At 41.9% G+C, this 20,364-nt stretch overlaps 1 protein-coding gene across 1 annotated transcript; it reads left to right on the plus strand.

Moving 5' to 3' along the window:
- The first annotated feature begins 2,805 nt into the window (after positions 1-2,805).
- On the plus strand, positions 2,806-3,723 carry LOC141107200 (olfactory receptor 6C74-like). The gene has a single exon (XM_073597939.1). It carries the CDS (start codon positions 2,806-2,808, stop codon positions 3,721-3,723), a length of 918 nt encoding a protein of 305 aa, XP_073454040.1.
- Positions 3,724-20,364: the final 16,641 nt, after the last annotated feature.

Here is a 20,364-nt window from a genome sequence, read left to right on the forward strand (position 1 = left end):
TTAAAAAAAAAAAAAAATAGACAGATCTATATAATAGTCAAAGTATCTAATGTCTAATAATGACAGGTCATGGAGCTTGCATGCACATAGCAAAATATAAACAGTTGGAGCAAGCAAGATAATGTCAGTGTTAAGATTGAAACAGAGGGGGACATGCATGTCAATAATAATATTATTAGTAATATCAGAGTATTATCATATGATAGTATGTAAATATGGCATCAAAATACCCATAAATTAAAAAATAATAAAAAGGGTATATATGAAAAGAATGCTGTTGCAGGTGTATTTATATATTTATATATCTATATGTATTAAATGGACTCATCGTTATCAAATTTTGTTGTCCCCGCCCCCCGGCCAATCCACTGCTAGTGTGTGTGTATATATATATCCTCCCCAGTCATCACTATAACCATAGGTTGAAAAAGGAACGATTGATGGTTCCGAAACGCGTCCCTTATTGATGACATCACATCCCCTCTCTGGCTGTTTGCTTGCGGTTCAGGCTGGTTACAGAGCCGCTCAGCGGATGACATCACTTCTGGGTTCGCCGTCTTCCCATGCTGATGACGCCGGCTTCACAACGGCTCCCTGTGCTCCACACCGCTGCTGTCAGTGACTACTTCCATCCCCTCTGAAGGCTTCCTCTGACCGTGACCCCTTCCAATGCAGCCTTACCCACGATGTGCTTGATTACACCTTCCATCTTGTAAGTGTTTTTGAACCCAGTTGGGGCATTAAACTTGTTTATCTTCTGCACTTAGAGGCGCCTTTGTTTGTTTTTTTGTTTTATTGCTGATGCTCAAAAGCAGAAAAAAACATACTGGCCTGTACCACAATTTCTTTTTTTTTTTGGATGTGCCGAAACACACCTTTTTTAACTTCCTCCCCCTTACTCGTAGCTGGACAATATTTGGGTTTGCTGAGAGGGAGGTGAACCAAAGGAATACAAGGTTATTTTTAATCCTATCAGCAGTGGGCAGAAAAAAAAATATTTTACAAAATTAGATTCACTCCCTCTTGTCCAACCTGGAGGAGTTCTGGCAGAGGGAAGTGAGGGAGCCAAGTACCTGCTGCTGAACCTGATTCACTGGAAAACCCAAGATAGTAACACTTCCCATGGTAAGCAAACCCTGATGAATCTGCAACATATATGGCAGCTCCTTTTGCTATGGTATTCTTCCCAGCATTTTGCAATATTCTTCAAGACTCAACAATTTAACCTAAACACTGTATTTTTAATTGAATAAGGCCATAAAGTACCTAACTGCCTGTATTATAGCCTAGAGATGGACAGCAAAGTCCCCATTTGCTTACAACATTTGTTTTTTTTGTACATTGTTACAATACAGTACTCTCTATGTATCTTAACTACAATAAAATAGTATTTAAAAAAATGTTACATCATAATAATACAATTGTTTGTTTAAAATATATACATGAACAATGTGTACACAAACAGTAGGAAAATTCTAATGACCTCTTAGATTCTAATTGCCAATTTCCAATTCCCTGATAATGTGAACCTTTGAGACCAGCTAGGGAGTCAAAAGCTAATATAAGCAATATATACCCAATCACATTAACACACAACCACAATCCTACAGTCAGATTCGGAACCTCTGATACAGGTTTGATATGAAAGGAATATTAATGCTGAGATGAAATTAAACCATCTTCATAAATTAGTTGTGAAAATTTGTCTTCTTTATAGTAGATTATAATTTTTCCTTTTATTTTACCAGGAATGTTATGTTCTATTATGTTAAGGAAACCAGAGGCAATAATTAGAGTAATGCCAAATGCAAGCGGACAAGGAGACATAGGGGTTGATTTATTAAAACTAGAGAGTGCAAAATCTGGTGCAGCTTTGCATAGAAACCAATCAACTTGTTTAATTAAGCTTTGACAATAAAACCTGGAAGCTGATCTGGTTTCTTTGCAGAGCTACACCAGATTTTGCACTCTCCGATCTTAGTAAATCAACCCCACAGTCACACTGAAAAAAGACACATGTCTATTGAGTTCAACCAACAGAAAACTGCTTTTTAGAATGTGAAGTGTAATTAAACCTGAAAGCAAAAGTGCGATATAATTTTGCTTACTAATGCTTAGATGTGGTAACTGCATTTGTTTTCTTTCTGTCAGGCTTTTTCCCTTCATTTTCCCATGGTAGTCATGCCAATAATATACTTCCTGTCCTTCATTCATTCACCAAACTGTATTAGGACAGCAGAAATAGGACGGGACCACTGTAAACCCTTTATGTGTTCTTGCAAAGTACATAGATTTGTGTGGTCCTGCAGTGTAGCACAGGTAGTTGGTAAGATTACTGGCAAAATCACCATCATTTTTTGCACCTATCAAACATATTCAATTGTATAATTAACAGGAAAAAAAGGAAGTAAACAAAAGAAGTTCATTTTAATTGGTTGCTAATAAATATTATGATGGAAGAACATATTTTAACAAATATAAATGTTGTATGGTTAGATTAATCATCTAGAAAAACAGGTTTAAATTATACAAATCTAACTTCTTAAATTCTAGAATTTTTTCTTATATAACACATACTTTTTTGTTACCAGTTATATAGCTTGAGACAGAACATTACAAGGTATTCTTAATTCGCTTAATAGTTTATAAACATTGGTTAAATAATTCTGATACATAATAATGAGCAAAAATGAATAAATGCAATTTACAAAAAATGTCATAAACACATCATGGGGTAAGGGGCAATAAAATCTACTTAAAAATTTACTTTTAATTAATTTCAGATATAAAGTACACAATGTCAGAATGCTTGTAAATCAGACAACTATCAAATATTTCATCATTAAGGGGATCTCTGATGACCCCAAATTGCAGTTTCCAATTTTCCTTCTGGTCCTCCTTACATATCTTATAACTCTGAGTGGTAACCTGACCATTCTCATTGCCTGCCGACATCCAGTGCTCCACACACCTATGTACTTCTTCTTGGGTAACTTGTCTGTTATAGATATCTCTTGTTCTACCATTGTCTTGCATAGAATTCTTCTAAACTTTATTGCTCGGGATAAAACTGTTCCATTTTCACAGTGTATGATACAAATGTACTTGTTTGGATCCCTTGGTATTACTGAATTATTAATACTGTCCTCCATGAGTTATGATCGCTATGTAGCAATATGTAAGCCTTTGCATTATCACAGGATCATGAACAGTAGAATGTGCACTCTCTTGGCCTCACTCAGCTGGATGTTGGGGTTTTGCCAAATCCTCCCTCCTTTTTGTATAGTATTCAGTTATACTTGCTATTCCTCCATTGAAATCAACCACTTCTTTTGTGACCTTGTCCCTGTAATGAAAATTTCCTGCAATGACACGACTGTTTTGGAACTTCTATTCCTCATAGAAGGGTTGCTTCCTATGATCTTTATGCCCTTTGTCCTCACCTTCACCCCTTATATTTTTATAATAAATGCTATATTGAAGATCTCTACAAGTACTGGAAGGCGTAAGGCCTTCTACACATGTTCCTCACACCTCACAGTTGTGATTTTGCTATACACTACTGTAGCCAGCCAATATTTGACACCAAACCTATCTAGTACCCTGGAGTCTAAGAAGCTTTTATCTTTATTTAATACGGCTGCTATCCCTATGCTGAATCCATTCATTTACAGCCTAAAAAACAAAGATGTTAAAAGAGCTTTGAAAATGAGCCTCAACTAATGTGGTTTTGCTTTAAATTGAATATCTAGTATCTGCGCACATAGTTTTATTATTTATTAAGAAAACATTTTTAACCACTTCAGCCCCGGAAGATTAGGCTGCTTAACCACTAAGCCACCGCCCACCGTCATATGACGGCGGGACGAGGCTTCTGTTGTTCTAGGAGGACGTCATATGACGTCCTTGCCCTCCCAAGCCACTAGGGGGCGCGTGCGCGCCGCCGGCGGCACGCGCGCGTGCCCACTGCGTCGCTCGGGACCCGGTGCGCGTGCCCGGCGGCCGCGATGTCCGCCGGGCACCCGCGATTGCCGGGTAACAGAGCAGGAGCGTGGATCTGTGCATGTAAACACAGATCCACGTCCTGTCAGAGAGGAGAGGAGACCGATGGCGTGTCCCTTGTACATAGGGACAGCGATCGGTCACCTCCCTCAGTCAGTCCCCTCCCCCCACAGTTAGAATCACCTCCTTAGGTCATACATTAACCCCTCGAGCGCCCCTAGTGTTAACCCCTTCCCTGCCAGTCACATTTACACAGTAATCAATGCAATTTTATAGCATTGATCGCTGTATAAATGTGAATGGTCCCAAAAATGTGTCAAAAGTGTCCGATGTGTCCGCCGCAATATCGCAGTCACAATAAAAATTGCAGATCGCCGCCATTACTAGTAAAAAATAAATAAATAATAAAAATGCTATAAATCTATCCCCTATTTTGTAGACGCTATAACTTTTGCGCAAACCAATCAATGTACGCTTATCGCAATTTTTTTTTACCAAAAATATGTAGAAGAATACATATCGGCCTAAACTGAGGAAAAAATTTGTAAAAAAAAAAAAAAAAAAAATTGGATATTTATTATAGCAAAAAGTAAAAAATATTGTGTTTTTTCAAAATTGTCCCTCTTCTTTTGTTTATAGCGCAATAAATAAAAACCGCAGAGGTGATCAAATACCACCAAAAGAAAGCTCTATTTGTGGGGAAAAAATGATAAAAATTTAATTAGGGTGCAGTGTAACATGACCGCGCAATTGTCATTCAAAGTGCGACAGCGCTGAAAAATGAAAAATGGCTTGGGCAGGAAGGGGGTGTAAGTGCCCTGTATTGAGGTGGTTAATGACCAGAGCACTTTTTACAATTTGGCACTGCGCTAATTTAACTGGTAAATGCGCGGTCATGCAATGTTGTACCCAAACAAAATTTGAGTCATTTTTATCCTCACAAATAGAGCTTTCTTTTGATGGCATTTGATTGCCTCTGCGATTTTTATTTTTTGCGATATAAATGGAGACGGACCGCAAATTTTGAAAAAAATGATGTTTTCTACTTTTTGTTATAAGAAAAATCCAATAAACTCAATTTTAGTCATACATTTAGGCCAAAAATGTATTTAGCCACATGTCTTTGATAAAAAAGTCAATAAGCGTATATTTTTTTGGTTTGCGCGAAAGTTATAAAAGTTATAGCATCTACGCAGCTTTTATTTTATGACTGACTATCTATTTTCTTGAGGTGCTAAAGTAGCAGGACAGTACAACCCCCCCCCCCAAATAACCCCATTTTGAAAAGTAGACACCCCAAGGAAATTGACGAGAGGCCTGTTGAGCCCATTGAATATTTTTTTTTTTTGTCACAAGTGATTGAAAAATTACAAAAAAAAAATGTCACAAAGTTAAATGATATATTGCTCACACATGCCATGGTTATATGTGGAATTACACCCCAAAATACATTCTGCTGCTTCTCCTGAGTACGGGATACCACATGTGTGAGACTTTTTGGGAGCCTAGCAGTGTACAGGATCAAGAAAACCAATCACCGCCTTCAGGCTTTCACAGTTACGGAGGCCCTGAAATGTCCAGATAGCACAACCCCCCCCCCCAAATGGCCCCATTTTGGAAAGTAGACACCCCAAGCTATTTGCTGAGAGGCATGTTGAGTCCATGGAATATTTTATATTTTGCCACAAGTTTCGGGAAAATTACAAACTTTTTTTTTTTTTTTTGCACAAAGTCATAGTTACATAGTTACATAGTTACATAGTAGGTGAGGTTGAAAAAAGACACAAGTCCATCAAGTCCAACCTATGTGTGTGATTATGAGTATAAGTCGTCCCTAAATGATTTATTGCTCAAACATGCCATAGGCATATGTGAAATTACACCCCTAAATACAATCTGCTGCTTCTCCTGAGTACGGGGATACCACATGGGTGAGACTTTTTGGGAGCCTAGCCGTGTACAGGACCCCGAAAACCAAGCACCGCCTTCAGGCTTTCTAAGGGCGTAAAATGGTGATTTCACTTCCTCACTACCTATCACAGTTTCGGAAGCCATGAAATGTCAAGATAGCACAAAACCCCCCCAAATGACCCTATTTTGGAAATAAGACACTTCAAGCTATTTGCTGAGAGGCATGTTGAGTCCATGGAATATTTTATATTTTGCTACAAGTTTCGGGAAAATTACAAACTTTTTTTTTTTGCACAAAGTCGTCCCTAAATGATTTATTGCTCAAACATGCCATGGGCATATGTGAAATTACACTTCAAAATACAATCTGCTGCTTCTCCTGAGTATGGGGATACCACATGGGTGAGACTTTTTGGGAGCCTAGCCGTGCACAGGACCCTGAAAACCAAGCACCGCCTTCAGGCTTTCTAAGGGTGTAAAATGGTGATTTCACTTCCTCACTACCTATCACAGTTTCGAAGGCCATGAAATGTCAAGATAGCACAACCCCCCCCCAAATGACCCTATTTTGGAAATAAGACACTTCAAGCTATTTGCTGAGAGGCATTTTGAGTCCATGGAATATTTTATATTTTGCCACAAGTTTCGTGAAAATCCTTTTTTCTTTTACAGAAAGTTGTCACTAAATGATATATTGCTCAAACATGCCATGGGCATATGTGAAATTACACCCCAACATACATTCTGCTGCTTCTCCTGAGTACGGGGATACCACATGTGTAAGAATTTTTGGGAGCCTAACCACATACAGGACCCCAAAAAACCAATCACCGCCTTCAGGCTTTCTAAGGGCGTACATTTTTGATTTCACTCCTCACTGCCTATCTTAGTTTCGGAGGCCAAGAAATGCCCAGATAGCACAACCCCCCCCCCCCAAATGACCCCATTTTGTAAAGTAGACACCCCAAGCTATTTTCTGAGAGGCATTTTGTGTATTTTGCAGATCTCGCTTTTTGTCACAAAGTTTTGAAAATTGAAAAAAGAAAAAAAAAATGTTTTTCTTTTCTTTCTTCATTTTCAAAAACAAATGAGAGCTGCAAAATACTCAAAAAATTGGGGTCTATTAGACCCTAGACCTCACCTCTGCCATCAAAGTATCTGACCACACCAAGATCGGTGTGATAACATGCTTTCCCAATGGCTCTTTATATCCGGTGAAACCTACGTCATGAAATGCTCGTAGCTTCTGGTATCTTGGGCCATAGAGATGATTGGAGCCATTCTGGTCTCTGATCAGCTCTATGGTCAGCTGGTGGAACCACCGGCTGCATTCTCGGGTTCCCTGTTGGGACAGGAAAGCCAGAGAAAACCATGGAAGAGGGTGGGGGGGGCATTCCCTCCCACTGCTTGTAAAAGCAGTCCAGAGGCTAATTAGCCACTAGGATTGCTTTTACATGAAAGCCGACCGCTGGCTGAAAAGAATGATACCAAGATGATACCTAAACCTGCAGGCATCATTCTGGTATAACCACTAAAAGTCCAGCAACATACCAGTACATTGCTGGTCCTTGTTGGGCATACATTGTAATGTTGTTTTTTTTCATGCAGCCTGTGGCCTGAACGAAAAAAAGAGATTGATTGGTGGGTATGCCCAGCATTAGAATACCACCCATTATTCACCCACTTCTAATAATGGGCATATATGCACCATTTTTTTTTTAACTGTGGTGGTGAAATCACCTCCTACAGCGCTGGAGTCACTGATTTATTTATTGTGGGAGCAAACGCTGTTACTGTCAAGATAAATAAATCATTGCTGCAGCTGAGTGGCGTACCTGCTAAGCAAATGATGGTTAACAGTAAAACAAAGTAACATTACAGTATAACAGTAAGATATACCATACCTGCAAAGCAAATACAATAAAACATAGTAAAAATAAAACATTTTTTAACGCAATCTGTACCTAAAAAATATATGCCGAAGCATGTGGGCAATCCGCCCCTAATGTTAGGAGCAAATCGCTCCTCCACCCCTGCCCCCATGCTTCGGCATATATGCTCTTTTTTTTAACTGTGGTGGTAAAATCACCTCCGACATCGCTGGAGTCACGGCTTTACGTATCGTGGGAGCAAACGCTGTTGCTGTCAGAATAAATAAACCCATGCTGCAGCTGAATGGCGTACCTGCTAAGCAAATGATAGTTAATAATAAAACAAAGTAACATTACAGTATAACGGTAAGACATAGCATACCTGCAAAGCAAATACAATAAAACATAGTAAAAATAAAACAGAGAGAGAACAATAGATATAGAACAATAGGGAGCAAACAGTAGAGAGCGAACATAAGAGAGAGAACAATAAAGAGAGAGAAGAAAAATAAAACTACAACTATTTTTGGCTTTTTTATTTTATATTTGTTTGTGTTTTTGTATGGTTTTTTTTTTTTCACTTTTTTCACTTTTATAAAAACTGTAAACTGAACGTTCCAGATTAGGGTCTCTCAAAATGTGATGGCCATCTCATCTTTCCAGACCTTGTGTTAGTGTGCCCTAGAACTGTGTAGTGCTGTACCCTATGCTAATACTCCACTAGTGTGTGGTAGCGTTTGAAATAGTCACCAATGAAGAGACCAGGTTGGTCAGAACAGGAGGGACAATAAAAGCGTGTGTCACGCCTAAATCCACGTTTTCTACAGATAGGACATCTTCTTTGGGGTAATCTTTGGGTACGGGGTACCAGGTAGGACATATGGAAAATGCCTCTTATGCAGCCAGCTCACTGCATTTGCGTTGGAAAGGTGGGCCATAGCACCGTCTGGAAACAGAAGGGCTGTGATGATCTCTTCCTGGAATTTTAGGAAGGATGCATCCTAAAGCTTTGTATAGCACAAAAGCGTTCAGCAGAGCCAATTGAAATAAGTATACAGGCACTTTTTGTACCAGCGTCTGGCCTTACGGGCAATTAGGTACGGCACCAACAACTGGTCGTTGAGGTCCACCCCTCCCATGTTAAGGTTGTATTCATGGACACAGAGGGGTTTCTCCACAACACCAGTCACCATAGGAATTTGGACTGCCATATCTGCGTGAAGGGAGGATAGAACGAAAACATTCCATGAATCCCTCCACTTCATTGCTAACAAATTATTACACTTCAAGCAGGCTCTCTCCCCCCATCTAAGTCGGGATTCTACAAGCCGTTGGGGGAAGCCCCGGCGATTAGATCGCATGGTGCCACATGCACCAATTCCATAATCAAAAAGGTGACTAAAAAGTGGCACGCTCATGTAATAATTGTCCATGTACAAGTGGTATCCCTTTCCAAATAAGGGTGACACCAAGTTCCACACAATCTTACCAGCACCCCTATGTAGTCTGGGCAGTTCTTCGGCTCTACATGACTATCTTTTCCCTCGTAAACCATAAAGCTATATGTATAGACTGTTGCCCTGTCACAGAGCTTATACATCTTGACCCCATATCTGGCACGCTTGCTAGGAAGATACTGTTAAATAGACAAGCGTCCAGAAAACGTAATCAGGGGCTCATCAAAGCAGACAACTTGATGGGGAGTAAACAAGGCTGCAAACTGTTGGTTGAAGTGGTTTACGAGGGGCCAAATTTTGTAGAGCCTATCAAATCCAGGGTCACCCGAGGATGATGGAGTTCATTATCATTGAAGTGCATGAACCGCAAGATCTTCTCGTATCGTGTCCTGGTCATGGAGGCAGAGAATACGCGCATATGATGAATTGGGTCAGTGGACCAATATGACAGCAACTCACTCTTTTTAGTTATGCCCATGAGGAGCGATAGGCCCAGGAAGGTCTTCGGAGACTGTAATAGGTCTCCAATCTCTGGCAAGGTTCAACTGGGAATTAGCGGCAACGAGTTGACCAGCATACAAATTGCTTTGGTGCACAATAGATCTATAGAGATCTTCAGTGAAAAACAGCGAATAAAAATCAAGTTTCGTAAAATCAACTGTTTCCACCTGAATTCCGGGTTGGCCAGTGAATGGGGGAAGTATGGGTGCTGCAGAAGTGGTGGGCTCCCAATTAGGATTGGCAAATGCAGCAGGAAGGGCAATATGGGCTTGATGGGCCTGTGTTTGTCTTGTTCTTGGTGGCTGCGGGACACTACTCATGCTAGTCACCTCACCAGCTTCAACTGCACTTATGGGACTTGCCACATCACCAAGTGTTACTGCAGTGCTGGATGTACGACCAGGATATACTAGGTCGCTGGTGCTTGCCAGTTCACCAGAAGGATGAGCGGCCCTAGTACTGGCTCTCTGCTTCATACGAGAGCCCTGTGGTTCTTGCACCTCAACGACAGCAGGAGAATGGGGTTGGGTACGCCTGACCTTGGCAGGGACCACTACTCTGTTGTCAGAGCTGCTGCTGTCTTCATATTCTGAGCCTGAATCTGACAGATGGGTGACTTCCTCTTCACTATCTGTCACGTTCAGAAACATGTAGGCCTCTTCACTACTGTACCTTGATTTGACATTTTGGTCTCTAAATTTACTGGTACAGTTTGTGAGACTCACAGGAAAGAGCTCCTAACTGTCAGCAACTGCTTCAAACGCTACAAAAAAACTGTTAGCATTCGCAGGGATCAGGCCTGACTCTGCAAACTCTGCAGTTATATGTTTAGTGTTTCTGTAGGTTACAGTGATCAATTGATACTGCACTTGGGTGGGCTGGGCTTGGCAGAGGGGCTAAATGCAGGTGCTAGCAGGTATCTGGTCTGATCCCGCTAACACTGCGTTTTTGGGAACCCTAAACTGCTGGGGACACTAGTATAGATCTGATCAGAGCAGATATCTATCCGTTCAGACACTATACTACTAAGGGAGGTAAATGGTGCGTGGGTGTTAGCGCTACTGGCACTCATCTGACGCTGCCTGAGGCAACGCAGACTCTAACTGACACTAAAACCTAACTGATATCACCCGCCTTTATTTAGGTAATATATGGAAGGTGCCCTGATGCTATAAAAAAATAACTAGCTAACCAGCGTCACCCATGACACTAATACAGGGATCACTGGTGACAGGGGGTGATCAAGAGGTTAAACCTTTATTAGGGGGGTTAGGGGGGGTCCCTAGACCTATCTGGGCCTACCACTAAGTACCCTAAACACTGATTTTTCTCACTAATGACACCAGTACAGTGATCAAAAAAATGTGAACACTGCACTGGGTGACACAGTGACAGGGGGTGAAGGGGTTAACGGGGGGCGATGGGGGGTGATCGGGGGGTGACAAGTGTACCTACGTGAACTTGTGTTAGTGTAGTGTTGGTGCACTTACTCTGAGATGTCTTCACTCCTCTCTCTGGAACGGAAAAGAGTTCCAAGAGGGAAGATGACATCACTTACCCTGCTGTGTTTACACTTACACATGCAGGGGAAGGATTTAATTTGCCAGGACCGATCACCGCAGTATAACTGCGGCAGCTGGTCCGGAACCAGTTAAAAGAGATTTACATTTTACACAGCTGAATGAGCCAGAGGGTGGACATTGCCTTATAATTAATACGGCTTTGTAGAGAGTTTTGGTTAGACAGTCAAAAAGTGAGCTGCCATTGCTGGTCTTCTTAGAAAGCCCATCGTCAGAGAATGTATAAACAACTGACTCCATCTTTAATTCTCCATTTTACATAAAGTAGAAGTGAACTTTTTGTGTGTGTGTGAGTTTTGCCATGGTCAGCTTGACTAGCAGTTTGCATAGAACCACACCCTTTGAGATATTGTGGTTAAGCCGAATCCGTGTCAGCAAATCATCAGCTATTTCTTGTTATCTAGTCAAGCAGCCTAACTCTTGATAAGAAAGTACTGAGTAAAGTTTGAATAACCCTAAAGCTGGCCATACATTATACAATTTTCCTATTCAATTTCCTTTAGATTTACTTTCAACTATGTAGTGCAAAGGCCTGCCTGATTGCATACACATTGAAAATGTTTAGGTTTGACCTCATATTAGATTTTGGTAAATCTCTAAAGGAAAATTGTATAATGTATGGCCAGCCTTAGACATGTATTTTTACTGGTATATATACTAATGTTGTATTCAATAAAGACAGAGATCTTATGAACACACACTCAAACCTGTTTCCCGTGTCCAATTTGGTCTCTCACAGATCCGAGGGTCCTGGTGGTCTGCCTGCATAAACCAGGGTGGTCATCAAGGTGTACAATTCCTTTCACCCAGCAGATTTGAAAACACTGGGGTGAATTTACTAAAGGCAAATAGACTGTGCACATTGCTTTTGCACTCATTTTCCTTAGTAAATGGAAATGTGATAAAGCTTCACTTTGGAAAGAATAACCAATCAGGTACATAAAAAAATGAAAAAAACAGCAATTTGGCTTGCACATGATTAAAAATCACAAAGTTTTATCATATTTCCTAAGCTCTGGGGAAAATAAGTGCAACTGTACTTGCAGAGTGCAAAGGGTACTTACAAAGTGCACAGTCTACCCACTCAAATGTTTCATAATCCTGTACTAAATGTTTGTGAAATAAAATTTTATGAAAAACAATGATGTACAATATCAGATTACAAATCAGTGGAAATTACAAAATACTAATAAAAGCAACCAAAACAATTAGTATTTCCCTTAACCACTTCCCTACTGGTGCATTGTAGAATGATGCCGAGAGGAACATCTCCTCCCTCCGCCCTCCCTCCTCCCTGATGCCCAGCAACTTGCACAACTGATGTATTAGTCGGCTTTCAAAATTTCTTCCTTCATCACAATGAATCCTAACAGGTAGTCCGTAATGAATGAAGAACGTTTCCACAAGGACCTTTGCAACAGTAGTAGCCTGTTGATCTTTGGTAGGGTAAGCCTGGGCATACTGAGTGAAATGTTCAGTCACCACGAGAACATTACTTCTTCCACCTGTATCAGGCTCCAGGCACAGGAAGTCAATACACAGTTACACACTAACTTCACGGGCCCCTGACTTTGCAGATGTCCCATGGGAGCAGCTTGCACTGGAAGAGTTTTTCTCTGAATGCAGGGTAAACAGGAATGACAATACCTTTCTATCTCCCTTCTCATGTCAGGCCAATAGAGCTAACTAAGTGAAAGGTCCTCTCTATACCTAAATGTTCGTCGTGCAGGGCTACCCACACCGATGTGCAATGCTTTTCAGGAAAGAAAAGTGGCCATGTTTCCTCTGACTCCTCAGCGGAGCCCCTCCTATACAGAAGACCATCTCTCAGTTGCAGCCTATTCCACTTTCTGTGTAGTATCTTAGAGCCAACCACAGGACTCTTCAACAGAAACACTGGATCTTGCTTAGCCAAAGTTTCAATGACTAAGTGGCATTGGGGGACCTGATCTTGATCAGTTTTCAAATCTCTTTTTGATAGCCGAGGAAGACCCTCCCCTCACACTTGGGTCAACCCACAGTAAAACTGAGGCACTCCAGAAGGAGGAACTCCTAAAGATTCAGCTTCTACAGTTTCTTTCAACCGTTGGACCAAGCCTCTGCACAAAGCTTGCACTCTTTCTGTAGGCACAAAAGTCCATTCTCTGGGTTCTTCTACTGGCCGATGAGGCCTACGGGACAGTGCATCCACATTCCTGTTGCCAGCTCAAGGCCGATACTTCAAACTAAACTGAAATCCAAGCCAGTGCAACTAACCATCGATGTCCAGTGGCATCCAGCTTAACAGCAGTGAAAAGGTAGGTCAAAGGATTATTGTCTGTCTTCACTACAAACTTGGCTCCATATAAATAATCCCTCAGCTTGTCAACTACCACCCATTTCAAGGTCAAGAACTCCAATTTGTGAACCAGGTAATTATTCTCAGAGGGGATGAGGCTGTGGCTCACATATGCCACCGGTCTGAGCCCACCATCTTGTTCTTGGTAGAGGAGTCCTCCCAACCCATCTCGACTAGCATCCACATGAAGCTCATAGAGCTTAGTTGGGTTAGCATAGGCCAGGACCGGGGCTTCTGTAAGACTCCTCTTCAGATGCCGATAAGCCTCCCCACATGAATGAATCCATTGTTCTTTAATGGATTCTCTCTTCCCTCTTATTCCATGCTTCTTCACCTTCATCTTGCCTTCTTCCTTGCCCGAAACAACTTGTAACAATTTATTGAGGGGTCAGGCAATCTTCGCGAAGTTAGCTACAAACCTTCGGTAATAGGAGCAAAACCCCAGAAAGGATCTTAATTCCATTACAGTCTCTGGTCTAGGCCATACAGTGACTGCTTCCAGCTTCTTTGGATCTGTAGCTACTCCCCTGGCAGACAACATGGCCTAAATAGGTGACTGAAGTTCTGTAAAACTGACACTTTTCCAGTGATAGTTTAAGCCCTTCCTCATGTCAAAGACTTTCTCCAATCACACCTCATGTTCTTCTAGGGTCTTTCCAAACACTATGATGTCATCCAGGTATACCAGAACTTCAATCAAACTAATATCTCCCACAGTTTTTGCCATTAATCATTGAAATGTCGCTGGTGCCCCTGAAAGTCCTTGTGGCATCCGATTAAATTTAAAAAAAACAAGCGTGCAGATGAAGGCGGTCTTCTCTTTATCTTCATGGTGCATCGGTATTTGGTAATACCCACTTTTCAAATATAGCACACTAAACCACTTGGCCCCTGCAAGGCACTGGAGAACATCCTTAATATGGGGAGTTGTATACTGATCAGGGACAGTCTGTTAAATCAAGGTTCGATAGTCTATGCACGTGCGCGATGTTCCATTTTTCTTCTGCACCACCACAATGGGGGAAAAGTAGGGACTTCTGGACTCTTGAATTATTCCTGACTTCTTCAACTCAGCCAATTGTTCCGTTAGATCTTCCAGGTCACTGAGGGGTATCCTCTGGGCCCTCTCCCCTGGAAGAGTTTGTCTTCTTGTAGCCGGATTCTATGTTGTGCACTTTTAGCACAACCTACATCAAAATCATTGTCGGAAAAATCTTTTCATAACGGGACTACTGTAGCTTTATCCTTTTCTGCCATGCAGGGGGTAACACCGCAGCACACTCTTCCATTTCCTTCTGCAGCCCCTGATACTTCTCTCCTCTAATAATTTATGATGAAGGTAATGGCTGCACTCACTTGTCCCACTCACTTGTCCCACCAGCAATCAACCCCTTACACCACAGGGTGATTGGTGACATTCCGGAGGCTGATGGAAACCTTCTTCCCACTTTGGAACAGGGCTTTAGTGGAAACCAGCTCAGGAGCCATCACTATCCCAGCAGCTTCCGCTTGTGCATCAGTCTCCAACACAACACAGGGTCCTGGATGTTCCCAAGTGAGTTTGACAGTGGCCTTCAGGCAAGCATTTTCTCCAGGCTGTAGCAATCTCTCTTGTGTCTACCTTATATAACTATCCCACTCCCTCGACAGGGCTATTTTGCTCCTTAATGAATCATTGGCATGCCTGGTATAGTCGTAGGCGGATCCCATTGGGCACGGAACCATCTTCTCCAACCACAGTTGCTAGCAGCCTTCTCCCTAAATCAGTGTTAGTCCCAATCAACAGGGAATTCTGTTCAGCTCCGGGAGGCCTTGGGGTACACCACAGCCAATGTGTCTAATTCCTCCATCTTCCCTGTGGCTGCTGGCCCAAAAGAGATTTTTATGTGAATATATCCATCATACGGGAACTTGTCAGTCCCAATTCTTCAAATTTCAATCAAGATTACTTAGGGGGATGTGCTTCAAATATTTATCGCAGAAGTCCCGGTAAAGTAACTTGTGCTTCTGCATCTAGCAGTGCCCTGGTATAAACACCTTCTACCTGCACAGACACGATTGGGGACGGCCCCACTAACTTTTCTGGCAATCTTCCGCTTCTGCTTTCCTGAAGTGCTTCCTACTCTCTTTCAGATCATCCAATTCAGGGCACCTTCATCACAGTGGCCCATTCCAGTTGACTCCCCTGCTCCCATGCCAAACTAGTGGTAGTGACTGAGTCCATCTTCCCCTTTTCTCTGGGTTGGGCACAGGACTTGCTTTTGCTTCCCATTAAGGGTATCCCTGACAAGCCCCCAAATGTAGCGCTGCCCTTTTGAGGGTCACAAGTTATATCAGTACCCCTGGTTGCCCTGACCCTGTGAGTTCTCTGCCACCCTTGACACCCTGGGTTCATACATTTTCCCTTTTTCAGTGACAACAAGAAGGAAATAAATACACCAGAATGTATTAAACCAATAGCTTGTTTACTTAATGAGATGAAAAATAAATTAGAGAGTCAACTCAAGTTTACACTTTAAAATGCTATTTCCTGTAGGAATGTTATCAGTAAATAAATGACAATCACCTATCAGTTTTAAACATTTAACAGCGAATACTATAATTTTTGTACACAATAAAGCGCCTTCAATGCCTATGTGATCAGGCTACATGAGATCAGAGGAATGGCCCTTATGAGTATCAGACCCTTCTCTTCTGTTCCTACACACATAAATGCAGAACAGTAAATAACAAGTTATAACTTTTAGCAATGAGAAACTGTATTATAATTCAACCTGCCCTTTCAGAGAGTTCTTGGTGAACTATAGCTCTAGGAGCTCAGTAAAACAAATCCCTGAAGTGGGGAAGGAGGTGAAAAGTAGTCTTGTATTGCTGTGCGGCAGTCCAGTTGATCTTCAGCTAGCCCTTGATGTTTAATTGCATGCAAGGAGTTTTTGAATGACAAAGCAAAGCAAACTGAATCGATAAGTTGCGAATGAACAGCAAACAATCTTCCTATGTAAAAAAAATTTTAACTGGATTCACAGTGATCACTGACTTAAAGATGTTGCTCTCTGTGGAACTACAAGTAGCAGCCGGACAATAGGAAGTAAATATGTCAGTATATAGTGTCTATGATATTTGGTATAGATCCTTGGCACTAAAGATGATAAGTTGTGCAGGAGACAATGGTGTCTATATACAGTGTCTACAAAGTTGGGCTATCGCTCGCTCACCACACTGGAAAAAAAGATAATGATGATGATGAGGATGATAATGGCTGTCCCTGAGGGATGTGGCTCAGGGGATGGTATGATATTACTGCAGGATGATTGGAATGGGGTGGCCTCCAGGCTGCCGCCGGACAGCTAGGGGGAGCTGCCCACAGATGTCCCTCCGGATATTTGCTTAATAGTTCTGCTGGTGCAGGCGGTGACTCAGCTGCCGCTCACATTATCACAGAATCCTTGCACACAGATCCACTCTGGGTCCCAAGAGAGCTCACTAGGCCCCATCCCTCTTATAGTCTTTCCCGGCGGTCTGTTCTTCCCCATCAGCCAGCTGGTAGTTATAGTTCCTGATGATTCAGCCAGAGGGCAAATCCCACCTATATGGACTACATATCCCAAGATGCTTTGCCCTGTCTTGTCTCTAAATAAGAAGGAAACAGGTCAGCATCATGCTCAACACTAGAGGGAAATGGCTCCCCCTGCATCAATGCCACACAGTGTCTCCTAATTGCAGGAATATGTATATATCCAGCTCCTGGCTTCATGCGCTTCTGGAAGAATGGTCAAACATTCTCATAGACACACTTCTAAACCTTGTGGACACCCTTCCCAGAAGAGTTGAAGCTGTTATAGCTGCAAAGGGTGGGCCAACTCAATACTGAACCCTAAAGAATAAGACTGGGATGCCATTAAAGTTAATGTGTGTGTAAAGGCAGACTTCCCATTTCGTTTGGTAATATAGTGTATGTAATGTTTATGCACATTATGGACTGTTTTTTTGTTGGACAATAATTGCACATGTCACTTTAGTAGAACTGCACATGTCACTTTAGTTTGATGCACTTTATTTGATGTGCCAAGTTTAATTGATGTTATTTATGGGTCAACCGATGGCTTCCAATACCACCTCTGTGCTGATGACACCCAAATCTATTTCTCGACCCTTCAGCGTACTCCCTCTGTCTCCTCACGTATCACTAATTTACTATCAGATATATCAGTCTGGATGTCACACCACTTCCTCAAACTCAATCTATCCAAAACTGAACTTATAATTTTTCCTCCCCCATATGCCCCTTCCCCTGATCTCTCTGTCAAAATCGATGGCACAACTATAAGCCCATCCCCACATGCCAAGGTTCTAGTTGTAGTCCTAGACTCTGAACTCTCCTTCAAGCTACACATCCAATCACTGTCCAAATCCTGCCACCTCAACCTCCGCAACATCTCCAAAATACGCCCCTTTCTAACCAATGACACAACAAAGCTCTTAATTCACTAGCTGGTCATCTCTCGCCTCAACTACTGCAACTCCCTTCTCATTGGCTTACCTCTACATAGTCTATCACCTCTTCAGTCCATCATGAATGCCGCTGCCAGACTCATCCACCTTACCAATCGCTCTGTGTCTGCCACTCCTCTCTGTCAATCCCTCCACTGGCTTCCGCTCAGCCAAAGAATTAAATTCAAAATTCTAACAACTACGTACAAAGCCATCCACAATTTCGCCCCCAGCTACATCACTAGCTTAGTCTCTAAATACCAACCTAATCGTTCTCTTCGTTCCTCTCAAGACCTCCTGCTCTCTAGCTCCCTCGTCACCTCCTCCCATGCTCGCCTGCAGGACTTTTCCAAAGCCTCTCCAATCCTATGGAATGCCCTACCCCAATCTGTCCACTTATCTCCTACTCTATTAGCTTTTAGACGATCCCTGAAAACCCTTCTCTTCAGAGAAGCCTATCTTACCCACACTTAACAACTGTATTTTCATTTTTTTCCATCAGCTCATCCCCCACAGTTATTACCTTTTGTTTCCCCTTGACCCTCCCTTCTAGATTGTAAGCTCTAACGAGCAGGGCCCTCTGATCCCTCCTGTATTGATTTGTATTGTAAGTGTACTGTCTGCCCTCATGTTGTAAATCGCTGCGCAAACTGTTGGCGCTATAGAAATCCTGTATAATAATAATAATAATTTAAGAGTTTCATCACTGGATATTTCACATTTATTTCAGAGCTAGCACTGTTATCTTATTTATTATATCATCCAGCAGGCATGGGCAGAGACATTAAATATTCTTCACAGCACACCGGGTACATTTGCTAGCTGGTAGTAAGGATGCAGGTCAGGGCATACTGCTGGGGCTAGTGGTGCTGCTCTGAGTTTTGTAGTTTTCTAGAACCACCAGTCCTCCCCAAGCACTATTTATCTGCCCAGGGAAAACACTATCACACTGTTTTGCAGATGGAATGCCTGGGGGGACAGAAGTAACTTTGGGCCAGAGATTCTAGCATCTCTTCAAGGGTAGGATGAGAGGTAGTTGACCTCATGCCATCTTATGCCAGGCAAGATCATGTGTGGCAAAGGCACCGACTTACTGGCTGCCCTTCAGCAGAGAAAGTTCACACGTGCCTTGCCTTAAACATGTACTGAACCTGATGGTGCACCAGTTCCTGGTAACTTGACTTATAAGATGTCCTGCAGAAAGCCAGAAGACTTTGCAGACATTTTAGGTGGCTAAAATGGATCTTGGGTGGATATGAGCCATGCTTCAGTGGTTGCACCAGCAGCCATTTCTTCCTTCTTTCTTCTTTCTTCCTTCCTTCTTTCTTCTTCCTCTCCTTCCCGCCTGCTACATTTTCACTTCAGTTCCAGGAAGAAGAAGCCAGAATCAGTCCTCAGCTTGCTAGCTCCCGTGTGAGTTTTTTTTTTTTTTAATTATTTTCTCAAAAGTTTCCTAGATAATCATGACAAATAAATATGATCAAAAACTATTACATATCATTTACGAGAAATGCCATAAGATTACTACGGGGTGGGGTGTAATATACATATATAAATATATTATAAGTTATATATAGTGCATTATACAAATGTACCTGTTTGGTTCTTTTGCTGGTCATGAATTACTCATACTTACAGCCATGAGTTATGATCGGTACATAGCAATCTGCAAGCCTTTGCATTACCATCTGGCCATGAATGGCAGAATGTGCACTCTATTGGCCCCATTAAGCTGGACGATAGGTTTTTTCCAGATCCTGCCTCCTTTCATTATAGTGTATAGGTATAATTGTTATTCCTCCATTGAAATAAACCACTTTTTCTGTGATATTGTCCCCGTAATGAAAAATTCCTGCAATGACACAACTGTATTGGAAATTCTATTCTTCATAGAAGGGCTGTTTCCAATGATCTTTATACCCTTTGTCCTCACCTTAATTCATTACATTTTTATAATAACTTCTATATTGAAGATCTATACAAGTACTGGAAGACAGAAGACCTTCTACACATGTTCCTCACACCTCACAGCTGTGACCTTGCTCTACACAACTTTGGCTTGCCAATATTTGACACCAAACCTATCCAGTACCCTGGAGTCCAAAAAGATTTTAGCTTTATTGAACACAGCTGCTGTTCCTATGCTAAATCCATTCATTTATAGCTTAAAAATGGCTTTGAAATGGAATCTGGGGCTGATATAGCTCCCATTA

The sequence above is a fragment of the Aquarana catesbeiana genome, linkage group LG09 (assembly GCF_042186555.1).
Source record: "Aquarana catesbeiana isolate 2022-GZ linkage group LG09, ASM4218655v1, whole genome shotgun sequence".
Taxonomy (NCBI): Eukaryota; Metazoa; Chordata; class Amphibia; order Anura; family Ranidae; genus Aquarana; species Aquarana catesbeiana.

Bases quoted from the DNA above. Each gene is read 5' to 3' on its own strand.
- LOC141107200 (XM_073597939.1), top strand. From the start codon at position 2,806: ATGCTTGTAAATCAGACAACTATCAAATATTTCATCATTAAGGGGATC.